This window comes from Brachyistius frenatus, unplaced genomic scaffold (assembly GCF_029030835.1).
Source record: "Brachyistius frenatus isolate BFR_SWC_R1_liver_20210118 unplaced genomic scaffold, ASM2903083v1 Contig_117, whole genome shotgun sequence".
In the NCBI taxonomy this organism is placed as follows: Eukaryota; Metazoa; Chordata; class Actinopteri; family Embiotocidae; genus Brachyistius; species Brachyistius frenatus.
In genome coordinates, this window is record NW_027210716.1 from 1,017,053 (window position 1) to 1,039,237 (window position 22,185).

A 22,185-nucleotide genomic window follows, 5' to 3' on the forward strand; every position below is an offset into this window, starting at 1 on the left:
TGATAATAAAATGTGTTGCTCTAACAACTGAACGGTTCCTGGTATATATATATATATATATTCAATTATGAGACTATGTTTACTCAAATTCTCTCAAAGTAGTGCCTTTACTACCTTCTGAAGACATAAATTATACATACACAAATCAAGTTGAGTCTTTTCCAAATTTAGTCGTCTCCGTCAACTTGACTAAGTTTATCTCCGGATAGTGTCAAAAGGAATGCAAGCAATTTAACGACATTATTTCCCGGGTCTGTGTGGATGCTTGCCAGTGCCTGTGCGTGTTATTCTTTGGATAATTGTCAGAATTTCTGTAAAATGCATTTGCTATAATTCTGTGTGCAAGCATATGCATGTTTTCCTCTGTCGGTTGGTTGTTAAATGGCTAGTGTCAGAAGCTTGCCTACATTTGTGCAGTTATTCAAGCATGATCGGTGCCATGTATTTCTGATAAAATATCATACATTGAAGCGTGCGTTTGTCCAAAAGTGTAATATAGCTGTCAGTTATAAATGTCCACAGAGCTGACAGTGGCCATGACAGGAACTTCAACAAAACGATAGGGAACAAAAGGACCATGGGAAGGGCAACTGTGTTTGTGTGCAACGTGCCGAAGTGTTGAAAAGAGGGGCTGCCGGCACTCCTGCTGGGCGCCTCCCGGTGTGTTTAAGGGACGTGTCCGGCCATGTTCACCCCACACACACAGTACATATCCAGAGAGAAGGTTTGTTTCCTCAGGTATGTTGTAGGTGTGGATTGATGTGTGTCTTAACATGAAAAGACTTTACACAGAATGGAATGGCTTGTTAGCAGTGTTTGGAAGTGGACCAAGCGAAAATCATGGCTCCCTCAAACAGGGGTCTCCTGCTCCGAGATGAGAGGTTTACTTCAACAGAGTTAGAGAAAACATACATTCACAGAAGAGCGGAGATGAATTGCCTAATTCTGTGGTCTGTGATTGAACGTAGCACAGAGGAGGAGCTGATAAAAGATTATGACACTGCTGACTCACAGAAGAATAACTTGTCAACAACTCAGCATACGCATTCCTCAGTATTTACAGGATGTATGTGGATATTTAGATACATTTAAGTTCACCGTCATCCCACTATGAGATGACTGGATACTTGACACCCACACTTCCACTCATCCGGGCTGTCTGTGTTTCTACAAACTGTGACGCCATCATATCGTAAATCCTGGAGCCTCTCCAGAGTGAATAATTTGGGAAAGATAGCAAATGATTGTAAATCCTCACAGGGGTTTTCATCCATATTTAGAAAGGACATACTTGAACTCGACAAATAACACACGCATAGTTAAATTGATGTGCAAAATAAGTACAAGGTACAAAATATTGTTGTAAATTTAGATGATTATCAAGCAGTAAATTCTGTAGTTGGAAAGATTAAAGTGTGCACGCATGTCTGTCTGTGATTACTCCCACATGTATGATGTGCGCAGGGGTGTGTGTTTTGGTTGTAGGCTGTTCCTCTGTCCTTTACCCTTGCTTTCTTCTGACCTTCCACTGGTGCTCCTGCTCATTATTGTGTTGCTCTAATCTGGAGGGGACAGGACTGGGTGCAGAAGTGTATTTATCTTCCTGCACAAATAGGACCTCTTTCCGTCTGGTCCCTGCTCAGCTTGTTGTTGAAAGATAGTGAGCAGCGTAGAGCAAGCCTCAGTGTGCGCGCGCGCGTTCGTGTTTGTGTGTGGGTGCGTGCGTGCGTGCGTGTGTGCGTGCGTGTGTGTGTGTGTGTGTGTGTGTGTGTGTGTGTGTGTGTGTGTGTGTGTGTGTGTGTGTGTGTGTGTGTGTGTGTGTGTGTGAATGTGAACTGAGATGTGTCCCAGCTGGCCCACAGACCAGCACACTAACCATCCCCTCACTGCAGCAAATTCAGACAAAAGAGGAATATATCTCCCTGGTGATATTGATACCCCTTAACTCCGGGGGTGTTTTACCCTAAATGAGAAAGCAACATTCCTCACAGAGGTCTGTTGTACTTGTAAAAGTCAGTAAGATCAGTGTTACAGAAAAGTCCCTGTAGTGTGAGCTCTTCAGCTACGTTTCCGCTTTTCTCCATCACATCTGTTGGGATGTGTACTTTTGCAACGCATTGTCTAGGCATGTTTCTTTTCATTCTCTTGTTGTCTCCATGACATTAGGCTTAGAAGCAGGCAGTCATCATACTGCAAATGGCCATGAGCCAGGATACCACTGTAGGCAAGCCAGCATTACAAAACAACACAAAATGTACCATGAAAAAAAAAAAGACTGCCTTTCTTTTTGCCCTGTTAAAACTTATTAATGTCACTTTATGCTGGTCAACCGTTTGACCTCGATTTTTTGTTTTCGTCAACAAGATACCAACCCATGCTCCTATGCCTTAGTACTTTGTCTTTATCCATACAAACATGCTTTAGTATGATATTATTTCTGTCTTTTTGAGCAACAATTAATACTGTCTTGGCTTAAACTCAACTATTAGATTTTAGGCTAAAGCTTAGGCACAGGACCTCCATCACTAAGCTGCTCAAACTGGTGGTGGCTGCCTATTTAGAACTATTATAGCTTTAGCTAGCTTTGACCTCCTTCTTAGTATTGGGCTTGTCAGTTACCGGTGCGCTTGGCGATGGATTTAACAGCCTCTACGAGGTTGGAGAAGGGTTTTGTCTGCCTGTGCAGTCGTCTTGTCACTCTGAGATGACCCAAGTGCAGCCCTGGCTTCCTGTCAGCTACGTCTGGCGTGCCAGAGCACAGTGTGAGGCCACCCTGGCACTGTCAACCGGAGCCACTCTCTTTGCCCACTTATCAAGCTCACTCAATTTGAGACCGCCTTGATCTGGGTTTATGCCACCAAGGCATGATCTAAGCCTACACATGCGTAGTAGCCTGTTTTCCAGGAAAAGCCTACATTGGTGAAAAATAAACAAAGAGATAAGAAAGACCCTTGATAAGCCCGAGCTCAGCCATGAGAGGCAACAGCAGAAATGCAAATGATTTGACCACGAAGCTGGTTTCAGTCTGTGTGAAACACAGTGTCCTCATTGTGACATGTTTGTGCTGCCCTAAAAACACATTCTGGAGATAAAGGACATGTGCTGAGCGCAAAAGGAATTTGATTTCATGCGAAGAATGCAAAGCAGAGAGCGGATGCGTGTGTTTTTGAAGGGGGGTTGCTGCTGATAAGAGTACAACCATCCCATGTTTTTCCTCATTTAAATTTAAATTTCTGTCGTTTAAACCATGTCTGAAAACTTAGTTGATAGATTCAGATACACCGAAGTGACATTTATTATTGATTTATTTAATTCACAGTTTTAATGCTTATTTAGTATTACAGACACAAGTTTGCTCCAAAAAAACTTTAAAGGTTAGAGAATATTTTTGAGGTCAGTATTGTGAATAATGACCTAATGTGCATTTATTACTAACTTTTTATGTCGAACAGTTTTGTCAGTTGGTTTGATTGTGTGGAAATGTGTGCGCAATAGGAAAAAAAAAACTTGCAACAGCTCTGGTGTTATCCAGTGAGTCAGATGTGGTGTCGTAAATTAAGTTTGCTTTTATACAGGCAAATAGTTTGTATTTGCCTCACTATGAGTGGAAAAAAAAAAATCCCATTTTGAACGCATCAACGACCCATGTGCGTCTTCTATTTACATGTGGATGCACCTGTGTGTTTGTATGCGTATGCGTATGTGCGTGTTTGAGGGGGTATGTTTGTATTTGAGTGTGACAGTGTATACTTTGTTAGCCTGAGGACACTTAGATTGAGTGTGTGTTGTTCTCTCGGGTGAGAGCGCACATATGTGTTTGCGTGAAGACCTGGTTCTATGTGGGTGTGTGTTTGATAAACTGTGAGAGCATGTGGGAGACTGTTTGTCTATTCATCTGGGTGAGAGCAGGAGAGAAAGAGCAGAATGAGGAGGTGGAAGAGATCTGCTTCCAGCCTCTATCTCCAAGTCAATCTGCTCACAGTCACACAAACCTCTTTATCTCTCCCGGAGACAGAAGGGGAGGGAGACAGGCCGAGAGACAGACAGAAAGACAGAGACTCAGGGAATAAGTACGTTTAAAAGGAGAGAAAAGTACATAAGGAAGGACAGATAGAGGGATTCAATCAGGCAGTCTTAAGAAGATAGAGCGGATTGTTGTTTAAGAGGATCAAAGTCATGCTCAGACAGCATCTGTCATTCAAAAATATTTGTGCTATTTCAATATCATAGCATTGAGCTATTATTGTCCAATCAAGAGGCCCCTTGTTGTCAGTGAAGGAAAAAAAATTAAAATACATATATATAAATATATATAAACACACACAAACACAATAGAGAGTGAACATGAGATGTAATACATCGACTTTGATACAGACTTTTTTTTATCACCAGTGTTATCAGTGAGCAGAAAGTTGTTTTATAGTGTTTGCCACTTTAGCCACAGTGGAAGTTGAGTGGTAATTGACATCCTCTTCTGCTTCTTTTGCACTTCGCTGTTTACTCTCCTGCATGCACAATACAATTACCGCAACATGTGTGTGTGTGTGTGTGTGTGTGTGTGTGTGTGTGTGTGTGTGTGTGTGTGTGTGTGTGTGTGTGTGTGTGTGTGTGTGTGTGTGTGTGTGTGTGTGTGTGTGTGTGTGTGTGTGTGTGTGTGTGTGTGCATGTGTTTATGTGTATGTCTGCCTGCAGAACACAAAAGTGCCAAAAAATTAAATAAGATAAATCAACATCGGCTTAATTGTAAGTCACACTCTCATAGCTGTCGTTCGTCGTTCAGCTCAAGCAACTGTCCAGATAAGGAAGACGGTCAGTCAGAGTTTGGAGGCACAGAGATCACATCTGGTAGCAGGACTGTGTGTGTGTGTGTGTGTGTGTGTGTGTGTGTGTGTGTGTGTGTGTGTGTGTGCGTGCGTGCGTGCGTGCGTGCGTGCGTGCGTGCGTGCGTGCGTGTGTGAGAGAGGCTGCCGTGGTGCGGACCTGTTATTGCAGTATCATGCCCCATTGGTTGATGAGTTGCTATGCTCAACTCTTGTTCCTCTCAGCCCCAATCAAACCTGTCACAATCTGAGTCAGCGTGGCCATAAGTGGGGGATAGATGCCTCCTACCATTAGACCGATCGGTTATCAGGCACATCAATCAAATTTGATCCGGTGTGGAACCACGTCTGAAGCAGAGGGAGGCACTGGTGGTGTCATGTGCTTATCAAAGCTCGCTCGTGACAGATGGAGAGTGGAATAGAGCTGGAGAACTAAACGAACTGAGAGGTTAAAGAGCTGAAATCTCCTTTTCCTGGTGGCCTTGAGAGTGGAGCATGCTCAGTGCTGATGTTTGTCATCTCTCCCTCTCTGAGATGCTACTGCAGTGTTTCCCAGCAGGCTTGGCACAGGCTTACTCATGGACATCTCTCTTATGGCGCGATACAGTGGCCAGGCTGCAGCTGCTCAGTAGATACCGCTCTCTGCGTTTCTTTGTTTCTCTCTCTCGTCTCGCTCACCTTTCTTCTTATTCCTGCCTCTCCCGCTCATCCTCGCATTGTGTTTCTTGCACGTTATCTCCTACTTTCTCGCTTGCATCCTCTCTTGTTTCTCTCATCCTCACTCCGCCCTTCCACATCTCTCTCTCTCTCTCACATACTCTAGTTGCTACCCTTAAGACTGTGGTTACCATGGTGACAGCTATGTGCTGCGGAAACGTCAAAGAGATGAATCCACACAGGATCACTTCCTTGTTTAACACTTAAATTATTTCTTGCTGTTTCTCTTTGATTTCCAGCAGCTCCCTGTAAATAACAAATAACCCTGCTTGACATGAATTCATCCATCTATTTGCTATGTTGTAAATGAGGCAGTGAATGTAATTTCTGCTCTCAGCCTGGGATCCTGATCCCAGCTGTTGCTGAGCAGAGTCATTAGTAACACTCAGATTTGGAAGCTCAGTTGACCTTGGCACAGCTGACCTTGAGAAAATAGCCCCTTCCTCAGGCCTCCACATGTCACTGACATTGATTTGTGTCATGTCTCTCCTTCAGGGGGCTTCATCAGCCCGCCCAGTGACAAAAGTCTTCGGCATCTCGTTACATGATTGTCATCTTTTCATTCATGCACTTCCACTTAAACACTCGCACAACATGCATTTAAACACACATGGAAAGCAGCCAGACTGTCAGCTTCAACCAGATTATAGCTAATCCGGTGTCCTTGGTCACTACTACGACAGACACTACGGCCAGATGAGCAGGGTAGACCGCCTGCGTTGTTCCGACAACTTACCTCAGTGCGTGGTCAGCTGAGGAAGCAAATGCCTCGTTAGAGGGGAATATCAAGCAGGTAGGGCCGTTTTCTGTCATCTGATGAAAGGGACATTATTTTCACTCCTTAATCCATATTCTTTTAACCTCTGTCCTCTCTTTCCCCCCCCCCATTCCTCCTCTCTTTTTTCAATATATTTTCTATTAATCCTCTTCTTCATTTCTGTCCCACCCCCCCTGCCCTCGCCTCACCTCTGAGAATCAAAACTTCAGATGTGTGTTAAAAGCAGGCACTATACTATACCCTCTACTTTAACCCCCCCCCCCCCCAACTCACACACACCCATATACACTTTGTTGGCCAAAAAGGCAGACAGATGTAAACAACATAACCTAATGGCTGTTTAAAGCCATTATGTCTGAAAAGATAAATCCCCGTGCCTGTAAAAAGTGCAGGAGTGCTGTTGAGCAGTGTGATGATGTGCAGGTATGCTGTTGTCAGGAGGGAGCTGCTCAGCTCCATCACACAGGGAAGCTGTCTCCCCTTTTCTGGGAGCAGCAAGGAGGAATTAGGAGGCAGGCAGAGATGGGGTCTGTGAAGCATTTATGAGCAGGACATACAAAAGATCCATGTAAGAATTTTAGGGGTTGGCTCCTCTTTTTTTCTTGGATCTGCTCTTAGAGTATGCTCCTCCCACACTGCCCCGTTGTGCCCCTCCACCTCCAGACCCTGATCCAAGCACGGCCCACGCCTGTTGAAAAACAGCAGATGCTTTCAAGTAGTGTAGAAAAAAAAAAAATGAGAAAGAGATTTAGATGCACATGTTCATGACCATATTTGTGTCTGGGTATGAAAAATAGAGTTCATTTCAGACTCTTGCTGTACACCACAAGCTCATATACAAAAGGGCCACCTTGTTCAGAGCTCATCCCACAGTCTTGCGGATAAAACAATTCCAGTATGATTTTCTTACAGTATGCAGTCTAATTTGAGTCTTTTTCTTTCGTCCTTTCTTGTGTATCTTCTGCAGTTTTTGCATATTTTTTGTAATTGTGGGACAAGTGGCACACAGTTGTGGCGAGCAGTGATCGTTAAACTTGTATATTTTTACATCCATGCTGCTATACGCTGCACATTTTAGAGTTTGTTTGCAGTTCAGCTCAGTTTAGCAAGTTTGCAGAAAACCTGACACAAGAGCCAAATATTGCTGCCCAAGGTTAATGTTCTCCAAATGCTCCTACAATTATGTACAGTACACCCTCATAATTCATGTCAGCTAATGTTACTCTCCCCTAATTTGCATATTGTGTGACTCCGCTTGGAGATAGTTGTGGGATCTGAAAGCAGCAGGATCCGGAAATGTTGTAAGAGGCAAAACTTGTTTCAATTCTACATCCCATCAAAGTCACATTTCTTTTGTCTTGACGTCACTAATACTCCCATTTCTGACACATCCATAAACTGCATGCCCACCCACAGAAACACATTGAGGCCTGGGAACGAGTCTCATCTTGTTGAATAGTGGTGGAGGAAGCGAGTGTTGAGATTGGGGGGAGATAGGATGACAGGGGCAGCTCTCTGTCACACTGAAACTCCTGCCAGTCCTCAGTTACCTCTGCTGACAGATTAGATCATCGAGAGCAACTGCTGAGAGGAGAGGAGCGAAGAGGAAAGAGGAAAGAGCAATTTTTTTTTGAAGTAGTAAAAGCAGCACATCGGACCCGGTTAGCGCGTCAAACCTCGGCCTCGATCTGACCTCTCCAGGTTTCTAGCCCTCAGATGAGGGACGCTTATGCTATTGAACGTACTGACCTGTCAAGACATGACCCTTCTGCTGCCCCTTTCAATTCCTGCTGCTGCCGCCTACTCCCAGGATACGTCAAGAATCCTCCGAGGGCTTGACTGAAACAAACCCCAGGATGGCCCCACAGATGACTCATCTACAGATTTTTTTTTTTTTTTAAACAAGAGTTTCATTGAGAGTTACTCTGCTGTTGTTTCAATGTCTTTTTTTTTTTTTCATTTGTTTGTTTTTGCCACTTAGCAGTTCAGTCACCATGAAATTAGAAAACCTTGCTCTGATATACGAGCTTAAAATGACTGTGATGATCATGTAGCCACATTTTGGGCTTTGTCAAATGAAGATGAACAGGTTCGCTGCAGCGTTGTTGTTGAAGTTATGTTTGGATTACATATCGTTTCAAAAATATCTTTTTGTCATATTAAAGTCAGGAAGGAAGTTGATTTTTCTCTGCCACCTCTGGAGCCACACTGGCCTTCAACTTGGTATTGTCCTACATTTATCTAATGTGTCTCCCCTTGCTCAATATTCCTTTATACTGTTTATATACATCAAAAATATTGAAGGTGAAAGGCCGACTACCCATTCAGAATAGATTTTATTGACAGAAATATCACAGAGTCCGTATAAAGCTTGCTTAATGGCTCTAAATCCTGATTGCTGCGTGGACATCGATGGCACCTGGCAAACAGCGAATGTGAAAGAGTGATCTACAACCATAGGCGTGCCGAAACTCGCGTGTAGTACAGAGAAAGGCACTGACAAACAGGAGAGGTGAGGAAGGGGAGCAGCCCGGTAGAGCCAAAGATGACTTTGTGCAATTTTGAAAGAAGCAGTCTAATCACAGATTGCGATCTAACATTCGGCACCTCACACAGCGTTCCTCTCCTCGCACATATCCGCGGAATCTGTTCGGCAAATGTGAACCAGATGTGAAAGTGATTTGGGACTCCGGCATCAACCTGGCAAAGGCAGGTCTCCGCCTGAATTATCTGGGTGCGGTCAGCAGTGCAAAGGGGGCAGCTGAACTGGTCTCACTTCACTTTTGCACGGGTCATTACAAAGGAGAAGATGCCGCCGGGGTGGGCGAAACAGAGTTGGTCACAAGCCAGGATCATTGCAGCTTGAACAGGCCAGCTTCAGGTTTTTTGTGTGGACTCCTTAGGACTGGTATCTCTCTGTCCTCAGTTGTGGCTGCAAGTCTGGAAGAGCCACTGCTTATCTGATAGATCAAGTAAGGAGCAGTTGATTGCCTTAAAGCAATAAAGCAATGGGAAATGCCTTCCTTGCTCCCTCCCTCGTCCCTCACTCCCTCCATATTCTCTCCCTTTTCCCCTCTTTCCTCCTCTCTCTACCTTTCTGTCTTTGCTCCCTCCCTCTCCTTCCCTCCCTCCCTCCTTCTCTCCCTCTCCCTCCTTCTGCCCTGCTGTGAGTAGGTGGTTCCTTGCTGTACTTGATTGGTGTGAGTCTATATAGGAGGAGAGACACTCTAACAGGCTCACAGTCTGGTGGTGCACACTTGCCACACGTTCCCCAAAAAGGACTACCTGTGTTTTTTTTTCCCCGTGTCTTTTCCTGAGAGGATTTACTTTCTTCTGACAGCATGACGGAGACCAAGAAGAAAGATAAGAAAGGGAGAAAGAAGGGGGGTAAGAAAGGGCAAAAGGAGAAAGAGGGCGATCCCACTAAAGGTAAAGTTAAATCAGAGGTGGTTTCTGTGTAACATGTGTTTACTTGTGTGTGTGTGTGTGTGTGTGTGTGTGTGTGTGTGTGTGTGTGTGTGTGTGTGTGTGTGTGTGTGTGTGTGTGTGTGTGTGTGTGTGTGTGTGTGTGTGTGTGTGTGTGTGTGTGTGAGAGAGAGAGAGAGAGAGAGAGAGAGAGAGAGAGAAAGAGGGAGAAAGCGTGACAGCAAGAGTGAGACAGACTGAGATTAACTTTGTGTTACTGTACCACGGAAGTGTGGGACAAAGTAAATATCCCCTTGGATTATCAAAGCTTGCCGCCGGGTTGTCACATGGACTGTTCTCCTAATGTGGTCAGCGTGAAAGAGGCACATCTGTTTTTTGGCAGCACTTTGAAATTGGATGGAAGTCAAATGATAGAATTTGTGTACTAAATCAGATAAACTTTTAAAGCAAGCTCCGGACCTCTCAGAGCTAAAGCACAGCTGTATTAAGAGCTCCCTGAAAACTAGTGATCGGCTCTAACTATGATTCACAGGGGTTTTCTGTTAATTCTCTGTCACATATCACAAGCTTGAAAAACCATGTTCATTATGAAAGTGATGTTTCCATAGCAGAAAGCCATATTACACCACATACTCGTTAACAGGGTTAATAATTCAAGGGCTGCTTCAGTGTTTTCAGTGCTCATCTTAATTCTGAGTCTGCGGTGAGTCACCCAGCATAAAAGTCTGTCTGTATTTTTGCTAGGAGATACTTTGACATTTGAATAGCATGGCAGCTGTTTGTCTATCGGAGTTACAAAGGTAATAATGTGCTTCCTCAGTAGTACATCCTACAAGCCGCAGCATGTCACCGTAGTTTGACCTCAGGTCATGGGGAAGCCCAACCCCCATTTCAGTGACACTTTTAAGGACAATACTAGTATTATTACTGTAGTTACAATGTGTCCTTCTGTGTTTGATCTAATATTGTATCTTAGGCAGCATCTTGTCTCATCCTGTACCTGCTGATGTCACTCCTGTCAATTTCCATCAGATTTCTCTCAAGATTGCATTCAGGATTTTCAATAAATGTGATTTTTCTTTAGTTCTTTTAGATTTTTAGCTCCTAAATATGCTACTGTAGTTGTTTCCAGCATCTGTAGTTAATATTATTGTTTTATTACACATGCAAAGTTGACTACATAAATAATTATTGGTCCTCATTCCAAGTTTGATTGTGATCTATAAACATGTAAGATATACAACTCCCAGAAGAACACTGAATGCAGAGTACTTGCAGAATATTTGTTTGGCGTCTTTGTTAATCAGCAGCACAGCTGCCATACACAGAGAACAGCTGCGTGGAATGTGCATATTCTGGTTTATTTTCTCTACTTTCCCCCAAAAGTGAAAATAAACTGTGCTCGCCTATTGTTGTATATTAGTGATGTGCATTTAATGTTGTTCCTATAAATGTATTTGCAGTTGTCATCCATTGATACATGTCAGTTTTAAATGGATCCTCCAGAGCTGGATAATTAGATTTGGAATCATGATTTTCTTTGCAAAAATTAGATTAACTGGGTAAACGGGTAACCTGTGAGGAACTATGTGCTCTAAAATGGAGCTGTTAAAGTAGGTCAAAATGAAGACATGCTTGTGGGTGATGCTTGTTGTGTCTGCAGTACGGGTGCACCCACCACATCAGGTGTGTTTTAGGCCTAAGGCACCAAAATGGGTCATCCAAAATGAAAAAGCAGGAAACAGGCACCCTTTTCAGAGATGAATGTGCTATGCAGTCTGATTTGGATCTTTAACAAATGTTGACATCTTTTAATTACCAATCAGTGACATCATTTTGTCAAGGATGTGGTTTATCAATGATACAAATGAGTAGTAATGTATAAAGCATCAGAACAGTACGAAAGCTTCCTGTTTACCTTTGTTGTCTATCTTAAAAGATGATCCCGGATCTTTGAGCTATAGCTAATTTCTTTTGCTGGTGTTGAAACTGAGCAGCATATTTGTAATGTATTGAAATGTGCTCAAACAGACAAACCCCAAACCTATCCATTCACCAAAATATGGGTTTGTAATAGTTTATTTGTACCGACTATTTTTCCATCATGCAACAGTTTGGTGGGAATCCGCAGTTGTTCTCAGAACAACTTCTACGATATGTTATTTCAACTTAACGTTTTGCGTCGACACAACTGTATAACGCGATACAATGTACCGTGTGTGCTTGCATGTGTACACGTGCTTGCGTGTATGAGGTGTGTCAAACTATAATTTAGTGTAATCCAATATGAGCGTTTCGGTCAACCATCACAGAAATCAACGGAGAACAAAACAGTGTTGTCTTGTGTTCCTCGGGTTGCCTGAAAATTCAGTTTTGCTCATTTATTTAAGGAGATTATCTCACAGCAGGTAGTTCTCAGCCCTAATTGCCCTTTCCCTGGCTATGATGTGTTCAGCCTTTGGACCAGAGAGTTGTTTCAAAGTGTCAATTCAGGGCATGCTGCTGCTGCTATGTTACATGATGATTTCCTTTCACGTGTTTTTTCTCTTGGAGCTGTGTGTATTGTGGCTGTAAATTGACACTCTTTAGAGAAAGTTGAATGGTTTTTCTAATGAAACAGCCCAAGGGTTAGAGAGGGAAAATATCCACAGACCGTAGCAAAGACATTTCTGCAAGTATTGGTGCTCATTGGAAAAAAAAGTCACCCGAGGAAAGGAAAAACTGTGCAACAACTTTCTAATCAATTTAATGCAACTTGACTATATATGTGTGTATATATATATATATTGTTTAAGTAGTAATTACATATCCGTGTACAGTCTACCTGACCTAGATACAGTATGTTTTGATGATGTTATAACGCTTAACCTCTACCTTATTCCTACCTAATGCCAAGACAAAACACAACAAGTTCCTTTCTGTGCGGCTGGGTTTGCGTGCGTACCCAAGGTGGTAATAATTAGTTATGGAAGTGAAGAGTTGGCTCCTTCATTTTGTGCCAGATGCTTTTTTTTTAATCATGTACTAACATCTACCACACCTTCATAATTGAAACAGAGCTGCTTGAATTATTCAGCAACAAAATGTTACCTGGAGACCAGGAGTCAGAGGAGGCAGTGGTGAAGCCTCAGACAGCTTCAACTCCCAATTCAGGTGTGATCTGCTTTTTTTTTTTTTTTTTTAATAATTGCTGTTACAAAATAGCCTTTTGATGTGCTGGTGCAAACAGCTGCTGGAAACAGGGAAATTGATCAGAAAGGCGGTTTTGCTCTTCATTCAGCTTATATATAAGTACAGCTTTATAAAAACTATACAAATTTACACATAGAAATGCTTGTGTTAGCTGCAGAGTGAGTGATAGTCTCAAAACATGACTAATCAAAATCAAAAATTGGTAATCAAACAAAAGTCTTTTCTTGGATGGTTTTCAAAGAAAATTCCAAGAGACAAATTAAAATAAACTTTAATTTGAAATCTTCAGATGAAACATTTGAAATTGTGAAAGTAGCTAAAAAAAACTTATAGAGGTAGATATTGGGGTGATTCTCAATGGAATCAGTAGTATTAACACTTTCATTCACTGTTAATATGGTGATACTACTCGGTGGAACAAACTAATCTGAATATTTTATTGCAAAAATTTACAGTTTGTACCATAATCTTTTCCTCTGTCCATCATGTGTCTTCCACTGAGAGGTAACTGTCAAGGAAATGATGATATTTAGACAGTATACATGCAGCCTTTTGTAGCACAGTTTGGACACTCAATGACTACAAGTTTCTACTGTGTGGGTTTCACATAAGGAATCTTTGGGGAAGTGAAATACTTGGATGTTAAAATGATGATGATTTTAAGGAAGGGATTTAAAGCGAAGTCTGCTTAATGTCTGATAATTTATGAAGAGATGGCTCTGGACTGGCTCAGCATGTTGATGGTTTTAGCAATACCACATGGACATGGTGGTCACAGACTGACGTTTATGAGCAAAGATGTTGATCTAGTCAAGAAGTCTAGTTACCTTTCACATGAACCACAGAAGTTTGCATAGACTACTACCAACAGAAAAAATATCTTACTTCAGAGCTGTTGCAAATAGTTTGCAATTAATTCTGCAACACCGGATCGCTTAACATCGAAACAAATGTAGACACAGTTTTGCAATAACTCACTGTGTATTAAAACCAAAATGCCAGCAGGGGTGGAGAGAAATATGGGGAAACATGGATTGGTAAAGTTTTGGCTTCCCTGTGCTAATCAAACTGTAACCGGAGGCCAGTTCTGCTACTTTTATGCAAATATAAATGATTGGTCTTTTGATGTACTTTATTTGATGTAAAAAAAAAATTCCCCTCAGGGATTAATAAAGTAACTACCTAACCTAACCTAACCTAATAGCAGTTATGATGGATTTTTGGCTTTTTATTTGGTTCTCAGGTGATTGTTAATCATCTCTTTTGGAGACAGTAATTGTTTACGGTCCGCTATTTACTCGTGTCCCTTGATCTTTTCTAGAAATTACATAATTGAATCTATTGAAACAAAGGTTCTGCTGTGATTTCGTACCTTTGACTGCGCAACCAAACAAAGTCTAAATACAAATGGAGTTGGATAACATTTTATCCATTCACAATTGTATTTACTTTGTTTATTCTACTTAAGTGCCTGAAGACTAAAGAAACCCTAACTACTAAATTTACATAAAGTGTCCAGTGATTGATTATTAGGACTTCACTAGAAACGAAGTGATAAAACCAAAAATTCTGTTATTAATTCTGTAGTATTGATTGCCATTTAATCATGGACTTGCTTTTGATTTGTGTCAATAAAAGTAGAACAAAACTATTTGGTTATCTGGATGCTAGATAAAATCACAAAAAATACAATTTGACATGCAGTGTCTTGAGTCACATATAAGCAATGTGCCAGCTAATTATTTGGTGAAAGTGTATTGGTTGTGGTGGGAGGCTGTTGAAATGATCTCTTTGAACAGATGTTGTGTTACAGTGACTAGTGTGTAGTGTCTGATGACCATTCCCACATGCAAAACCCATTTCTCTGGCTGCCTCACCATGTAATTTGCCTTTTGAAGACATGCAGTGAAGTGACATAACACCGGAGTAATCAGGGATACTTTGTCTAGAAGGGGAAACACAAAGGCATGCCTCGGATTCCTTCTCTAAGCTCCTGGAAGTAAAACAGAAATGTTAACTCAATGATATGAGCAATGCATTGTTAATTCATCAAGTAACTTTGTTTTTGAACAACCTTCTGGGCTGAAGTCTCCAACTGTTGCCCAAAGCATGAGCTGTTGACACGCTGGATAGGCTTCTATTCTCAAATTTGTTTTTTATAGTCCATGTCTGCAGCTGCCCCTGCACTTCAAAAAGAGAGAATCAGGCTGTTGTTGAGGCAGGGGTTTATCACTGCTGCCTGACTGCTGGAATGGAAAATGAGACAACCATTTGTCTCCAGGAAATTATTTTGTTTTCAATGATATTCACTGTTTGCTTTCTAGTTGGAAAATATTATTTGCAATTTTTGAAATTACCATTCTTTATGTCAAGTATGCTCAACTTGATTGTATTGTACTTAAGTTCTTTCAATTAAACTATCTACTGTATAATTCTGTTTTTCATATGTTATTCCAAAGGTGACTGACAAAGTTTATGAATTTTAGAAGTGTTCATTTTGTTCATATATTCTGTGTTTGGGGGATCAAAGAGCTGGACAGACAGACATTATTTATTATGGACATAAAGCCTTATCTATACATGATTTATTATGTACATCTCACAGAGTCTGATGGATCCCTGTGTCTTCATTAGGACTGCATGTCGCAGATGGAGCAGAGCCTCTCACACATCTGGCTCACCGGCTGATGAGAAGTGCAGCCCTGTGTTTCTGTAACTTCTCCAGTCAAGGACAAAGCTTGTTTAATTTGCTTGGCAAGGACAGACTTGTGTCCAGACGAAGCACTAAACATTTTTCTATATGGTGCAGCCTCATTCCTCCTGCTCTCCGATTATGACTGACAAGCCTTTCCCCGGGCAGTTTACTGAGCAGAGTCTGCCAGAGTTGAGTTTGTATATGGAAATAATGTACAGTGGTGCAATTATACAGTGTTGGGACCGTGGGCTCAATGAAGCTCTTGTAAGTTTTGTACTGCTCTGGAAGTTTTGTAAGTCATTAGAAATGTAGAAGACATCAAATTCATGACAATGTGTGAGGAAGCTGCTTATCAAATGTGACACGTGTTCTTCTATTTATCAATATGCCATGTAGATTACTTACAGTACAACTGATACAGTGCTTCTTGTAGCTAGTGTCATGTGAAAATGAAGATGAATACAGGACATCATACAGTCTGATCTTCATTTAACATCAAGCCCTATATACGTTGTACATGTAGTACATTACATTTGTTAAATAACAGTACATGTCTAATAAAGCACATCTGGAGCTCAGTATATGGCCACCGAACAATTACTTGCAGAGTTGATTATAAATGACAATAAACAGTAAATGTTCAGCCTATATAATTTTATGACTTTCAGCAAAACAGCATTCATGCCTCACAGCATAATAAATGAGGGCTTTATTGTCCTAAACTCTCGGGACCTTGAAGTCTTAAACTAAGATCCATCCCGAGACAACTCGCTCATTAAAGTTACTAAGCAGCACGTTACAGCGACACATCTGCCTTTCCCTGCCATGTTAGAATCTTTCTAGTCTTTACTTTCCAAATGTCGTGAATATAATCAATCACAATTTCCAACAGGATTCTCTCTTCAGATAAAAGTCCTCTGTTTTACATATACACAGTAATTTTAGTAACAAATTACTGCTATTGAACTAAAATAGTTGCCTTTTCATTGATCTGTGTTGGTTGACCCATTTTTAATTTGGCATATCTCTGATTCCACAGGAAATAAATGAGTACGCCAGACAGACAGATAGAAAGTGTAGGTGTTACATGTGCAGTGCAAAACTTTGGTATAATCATGCTTGCCTTTGTTAAAAATTGAAAAAGTGAAAAGCGGCCGAAAATGTCAAAGGTCTTCAGCACTGCAGATGATCACTCGTAGATTACTGTACAAATTGAAGTAATTACATGAATAGAAAATATTTCTAAAATATGTGTAATAGGTGATTTTATCTACCCTGTGCAATTTTCACTAACTTACAGTACCCGATACCAAAGCGGTCCATGGCTGGCACTGAGAGCTGTGACCTCTGGCTCCTATCAGGAGTACCAGTGCCATGTGACCAGAGGAGGCAGAGTAGAGCTTCGGAGTCAGGAGGTAGACTGTAGGATTCATTGCCAGACATTGGACATACTCACAAAACTTGGTTTCCAATGGCCTGGCCCCTTTATAACCACATTTTATAGTTGCAAACCAACTACCTCATATCTATCCCAACTGTGCACTTAAATTTACAAAGAGAATGAAAACTGCAGCATCATTAGGGTTTCTCTTTCTGTGCAGACATGTCGCCTATATCAGGTCAGTGAAGTAGGACAGTCTCTCAAAAAAGAGGACCATGGGGGATAATTCTGGTGTACCGCTATTTCAGTGTTTAATTGAAGTCATTACCTGTGTGTTCTTCATTTTGCTTGTCATGCTTTTGTTTGTCTTCATTCAGCTGTCGTCCCTCGGAGGTGATGCACAGCAAACAGCTGTAATTTGTAGGACGACTCAGTTCAGCCTATGCATGAAATTGTAAATGTTACACATGGATAAAGAGAGTGTGTGTATGTGTGTATGTGTGTGTGTGTGTGTGTGTGTGTGTGTGTGTGTGTGTGTGTGTGTGTGTGTGTGTGTGTGTGTGTGTGTGTGTGTGTGTGTGTGTGTGTGTGTGTGTGTGTGTGTGTGTGTGTTTGGGGGTGGGGGGGGGGGTATCTTGGCCAGCCTCTGGCTGACCCTTGTTCACCCCTTCTCTCTCGCTCCGCCCTGGATGAGTCTTCTCCTAAACATGTGTGCAGCTGTCAGCTGGCAAGTGTTTGGGTGAGTGTGTGTTGTGTTTGCATGTATGTGTGTATTTGGATACGGTTCCTTTTCATATTCAAATTAGTTTTTTTCTTCTGGGAAAAAGAAAGTTGAAAAAAATGAAAGAACATACTGAAACCGAATCTGAAAGATGCAAAAAGTCACTGAATATTTAGATTTTGTGATTGAATTTAACAGGTCTGTGCTTTTGCAAAGTGTTGTAGCAAACAAAAGACTTGTGATGAAATCTTTTTCTTTTTGTTCTCATCATAACAACAAGCTAGTTGTCATGATATTATAATGGTGTTGGCTTTTTTTTTGTTTACAGTTTGCTTTTAATTGCGCATGAGATTATGGTTACAGATTTTCTTCATTGGCTGCTGCATGTTTGCTAAATACCGCTTCAGGTGTTTTTATAGCAGCAGAGCCAGAGTGAAAATCAGCCTGTTTATTAGTCTGAGGCAAAGTTGATAATGTCTCTAGTGACAACATCTGGAGGTCACATGAGAGAGCTGTTGGCTGAGTCCATAGAGATAATGATTGGCTCTGCTGCTGTCTCTCTGTTCTTCATTGTCTTCTCCTAAAACACAGTTACACATAAACAAAACCAGAATCAAGTCTGTGTCTCTGTATTAATGCTGAGTTTCTCTCTTTTTCTCTTCTTAGCTGCGGCTCCAAAGCTAAAACCGATGAAGAATCCAATAATAGTGGACGAGGGAAGCAAGCTCACAGTTAAGTGTGAGGCCACGGGAAACCCTGTACCCACCTACAAATGGTTCAAAGATGGCAACGAGCTGAAGAAAAGCAAAAAAGTCAAGATACGGAACAGCCAGTGAGTACGATTCACACATGACCTGTCAGTCGAACGCAAGCAGTCCAAACTGAAAGAGATACACTGAAGGTGAAGCCTTGTTGTTATTATCTGCAGACTGGGCTAATGCAGTTTTTATCTTTTTACATTTAGTAATTGAAATCTATAATAAAGGATTATTCCTTAATTGAAATGTAGAGTAATGTTTCATTGATCAAGTCAGTTTATCGCCCCACTTTACGTCTATGTAACTTTCTCATCCAAATAAAAAGTTACATTTAGAAGCAATACATCATCCACATCAGCATTCAGTTCAGTGACCCGGTTTGACTGTTATCAGACTATTGAACAGGTGTTCACAACCAAATGACTACCTAAATATATACTAAATATATGGGCTATAAGGTCCTGTGAAGTAGGGCCATTAGGTCATTATCAATATGAAAGTTGGAGACTAAGAGCGACAGGCTTACTGGACCTCTGTCGTCTTGGCAAAAATGCTAAATACATGGTTAATGTTGTAAAACATTCACAGTTTTTAGGTTAAAATAAGTATGTCGCTTACATAAGTTACATTCGGTGACGTTTGTAACTTAAATTAAAAGCTTTAAGTTAACTTATGTACATAACTTAGAATATGTCCAAGTTGACTTTTGTTTTAATGGGATACAAGCAGCCATTTCCTGCGTGAAAGACGTATCCTTTATACTCCGTCACCCAACTTCCTCCTTTCGCTCCTCTCATAATTACTACAGTAATTACAGGTCACAATAATTGTAACCCTCTGGCCTACTAGTTAGCTGTAGTTTGTCCATTCTGAGCATTGAATCAATAAAATGATTTGGTAACAACAGCTTCCCCAACCAACGAGTAAGTTTAGTAGACCCTGTACCAGGCTATGCGTTTGGGACAGGTGTGTGATGATAACCGCCTATTCAAGTCTGGTTACAGTCAAATCGGATGATTCAGCACAATTGCAAGTCACCACTGGTCAAGTTTATTTATTTGAATACAACCAGTGACTAATCATTATTGTATATCACCTTACATTGGGATTTTCTCCCTCTCAGCGTGCTACTGTTGCATTGCATTTTAGCATGTTGTACTCAGAGATTTCAGTGATTACATCGCAGGAGGAACACTAGACAAACACTAGGAAACTAATTATTACATAATTAAGGCAGCTGATTCCTACAAATATCTGAAACATAAAAAATTTAAAAAGAAAGAAAGAAAACTTTTCAGCATGCTTCCATCCTGTTATTACCATTTGTGGCCACAGTGGCTGCTGTTGAGCAAAAGTTACATAGGCTTGCTTTTGAGGACAAAATATCCAAAATTATATTACAGTTTTAGCAGACAATATATACATTAAAACCTCCTATTGATATAAAGACATCAAAAAAGTGGAGCTGGAAAACAATACACAAGGTAGTTGTAAGTTGTAACACCTTGTCCCATGTTTTCTAATCATAAGCAGTCCCCCCAGCCTGCAGAGTAAGTGATCATGTATCCCTATCAGAGCACAGTTTGTGCCATTCTGCTGCTCGCCCTGTTGTGTACCTCTCTGTCCCCCATGCTTCCACTTGTTGCGTTTCCATGCTGTTTCCTCCCTGCCCCGATTCCCCTGACTCAGCTTTGTAAGTGTTGTCACCCACAGGAAAAACTCCAGAGTCCAGATCAACAGAGCGAAACTGGAGGATTCTGGGAATTACACATGTGTGGTGGAGAACCTGCTGGGAAAGGACAACTCCACTGGCACTGTTAACGTCCAAAGCAGTGAGTACTGACTCCTAAGCAACAAGCGAGGTGGCACAGATGTACCGGCATTGTTGTTGTTATGACTGTTCTCTTGCCAATTGAGAGATCCAAAGGAGCCATCGCAAACAGGCATGTAACTATGGTAACATGCATGAAGATCAACTATCTGCACATGTGGCTCTGACCCATTAATCAGTGGAACAGTGCATTGTACTTGGAGGTGAATGGAATTTAAATGCAATGTATGGTGTGTTATCTCCGTTTATCATTCAGTTTGCTGGAAATCCCACAAGGCTACGCTGCGCAGCGCCTTTGACCGTCAGCAGCAGACTATAGATCTGAATCTAAAACATAGCTTGACAGAGTATGAAAGTTGTAAAAAGTGTCTTCAGAGTGTGCGATAGAATCTAACACACTTGTTCAGTAGTGGTGTGTGCATTGCAGATTTTTTTTTGCAAAGCACTGTAGCAGATGAAAGAGTTTTGATAACAGCTGCTTCCATTTGGTGGGGTGGTGAGTTTGTGTTTGTTCCAGGCAGTGCGAGTATAGTGAGTCTGTGGCTGCTGTTGTTTTGAGTGGATGGAGCGGGTGTAAAAAAAAAAAATAAATAAAAAAAAAAAAAGTTTTAAGGACCTTACAGAGCTGATAGAATTTATGTAGCTTTGCTTCTGCCTTTTTTTTCAAGAAAGGACTCGATGGTATCTGGTAGTGGACTGTCAAAGAACTGTACAGCAGGATGTCTGGCACGCAAGAGTCACAAACTGCTTGATGTGCTGGAGGAAATGCAACTTCCTGCTGCTGCATTGAGTTCACCTGGCTGCTCTGTCTGTAGACCGTTGAATAAATGTTCAAGACTTTGATACTGTGCAGACAAGGGGACGTGATGTTAAAAAGAAAAGCTTTTTAATTAGACTTTTTGTGCATGATGATATATTTGTGTTCACGCTTTTGCAGTTTGCCAAGATTCATATATTCACTCACTTTTTTTGGAGAATGAGTGAGTTAAAATAAATGTAACACCAAGGAGATATTCTCTTTCTTAATGCTGACCTTGACAGCCGGGTGATTTCTGCAGACATCCCACACTGGAAGAGGTGTAGCCTGTGAGGAAAAGGGAGGCAAGAGTTTACCCATCACTCAGTGTCCTTGTGTTCACATTCAGGCACAAGAATCACTCCCCCTTCTCTCTTTACATTTGTCAAGGCCACCTTTTAGAGCTATTGTTTACAGTTAGCAAACTTAAGCTGAGCTGCATTGTTAGAGTAGCAGCTCTTTCAGATAAAGAAAGGGCCCATTGTGTTTGGAAACACAGAGATTCTCAGGGGTTCCAACATGCAAGTTTGATTTCCAGCAAACAATAGAGCAGAAAAGAAGTCATCCATCTTGTATTTAAATGGTGCTCCACATTGGCACTTTTATTTTTTGACATCTAAAAAGCTCCAGTTGAGTTTTATAGCTGGATCGTGTGACTCTTACTGTATGCTTGTTATGACACTTGGCTGTATTCCAGTGCAATGACATATTTCTTTTTTACTCTAGAGCATGCAATATTTAAAGACTTAGTGATGCAGGAGCCAAAGACAAACTGTGCTAACATTTATGAAAAATGTATCTGTGAAACGGTAATCACTAAGTAACAATCATGTTTAATGGCAATTAAATAAAACAGGTTAAATCGGGCGAGACACCCCGCAGAGGTCGGGGGAATCCTTGGTGGTAGCACCTGTTTGCCTGAGTGTTTAATGAAAGCTTATGAACATGTGACCGGTGGCCCATGAAACTGTATATGATGATCTCAGCAGGCCAAAGTGCTGGTAATTCAACAATATCAAAGAAAATATAATGTTACAAAGCAATGGACAAGTGGACTGAGACGCACAGTA

The 22,185-nt window shown here is 41.3% G+C and overlaps 1 protein-coding gene across 3 annotated transcripts in view; it reads left to right on the plus strand.

Moving 5' to 3' along the window:
• The window catches only part of nrg2a (neuregulin 2a), a 70,637-nt gene that overhangs the window by 12,160 nt on the left and 36,292 nt on the right, over positions 1-22,185 (plus strand). For 2 of the 3 annotated variants that reach the window (XM_069713342.1, XM_069713340.1), the window contains exons 2-3: positions 18,397-18,562; positions 20,202-20,320. In XM_069713342.1, coding sequence (XP_069569443.1) covers positions 18,397-18,562; positions 20,202-20,320 — 285 coding nt within the window. Of the gene's footprint in view, positions 1-9,570; positions 9,745-18,396; positions 18,563-20,201; positions 20,321-22,185 lie in introns of those variants that run through there. The other variant, XM_069713341.1, reaches the window with a different exon arrangement.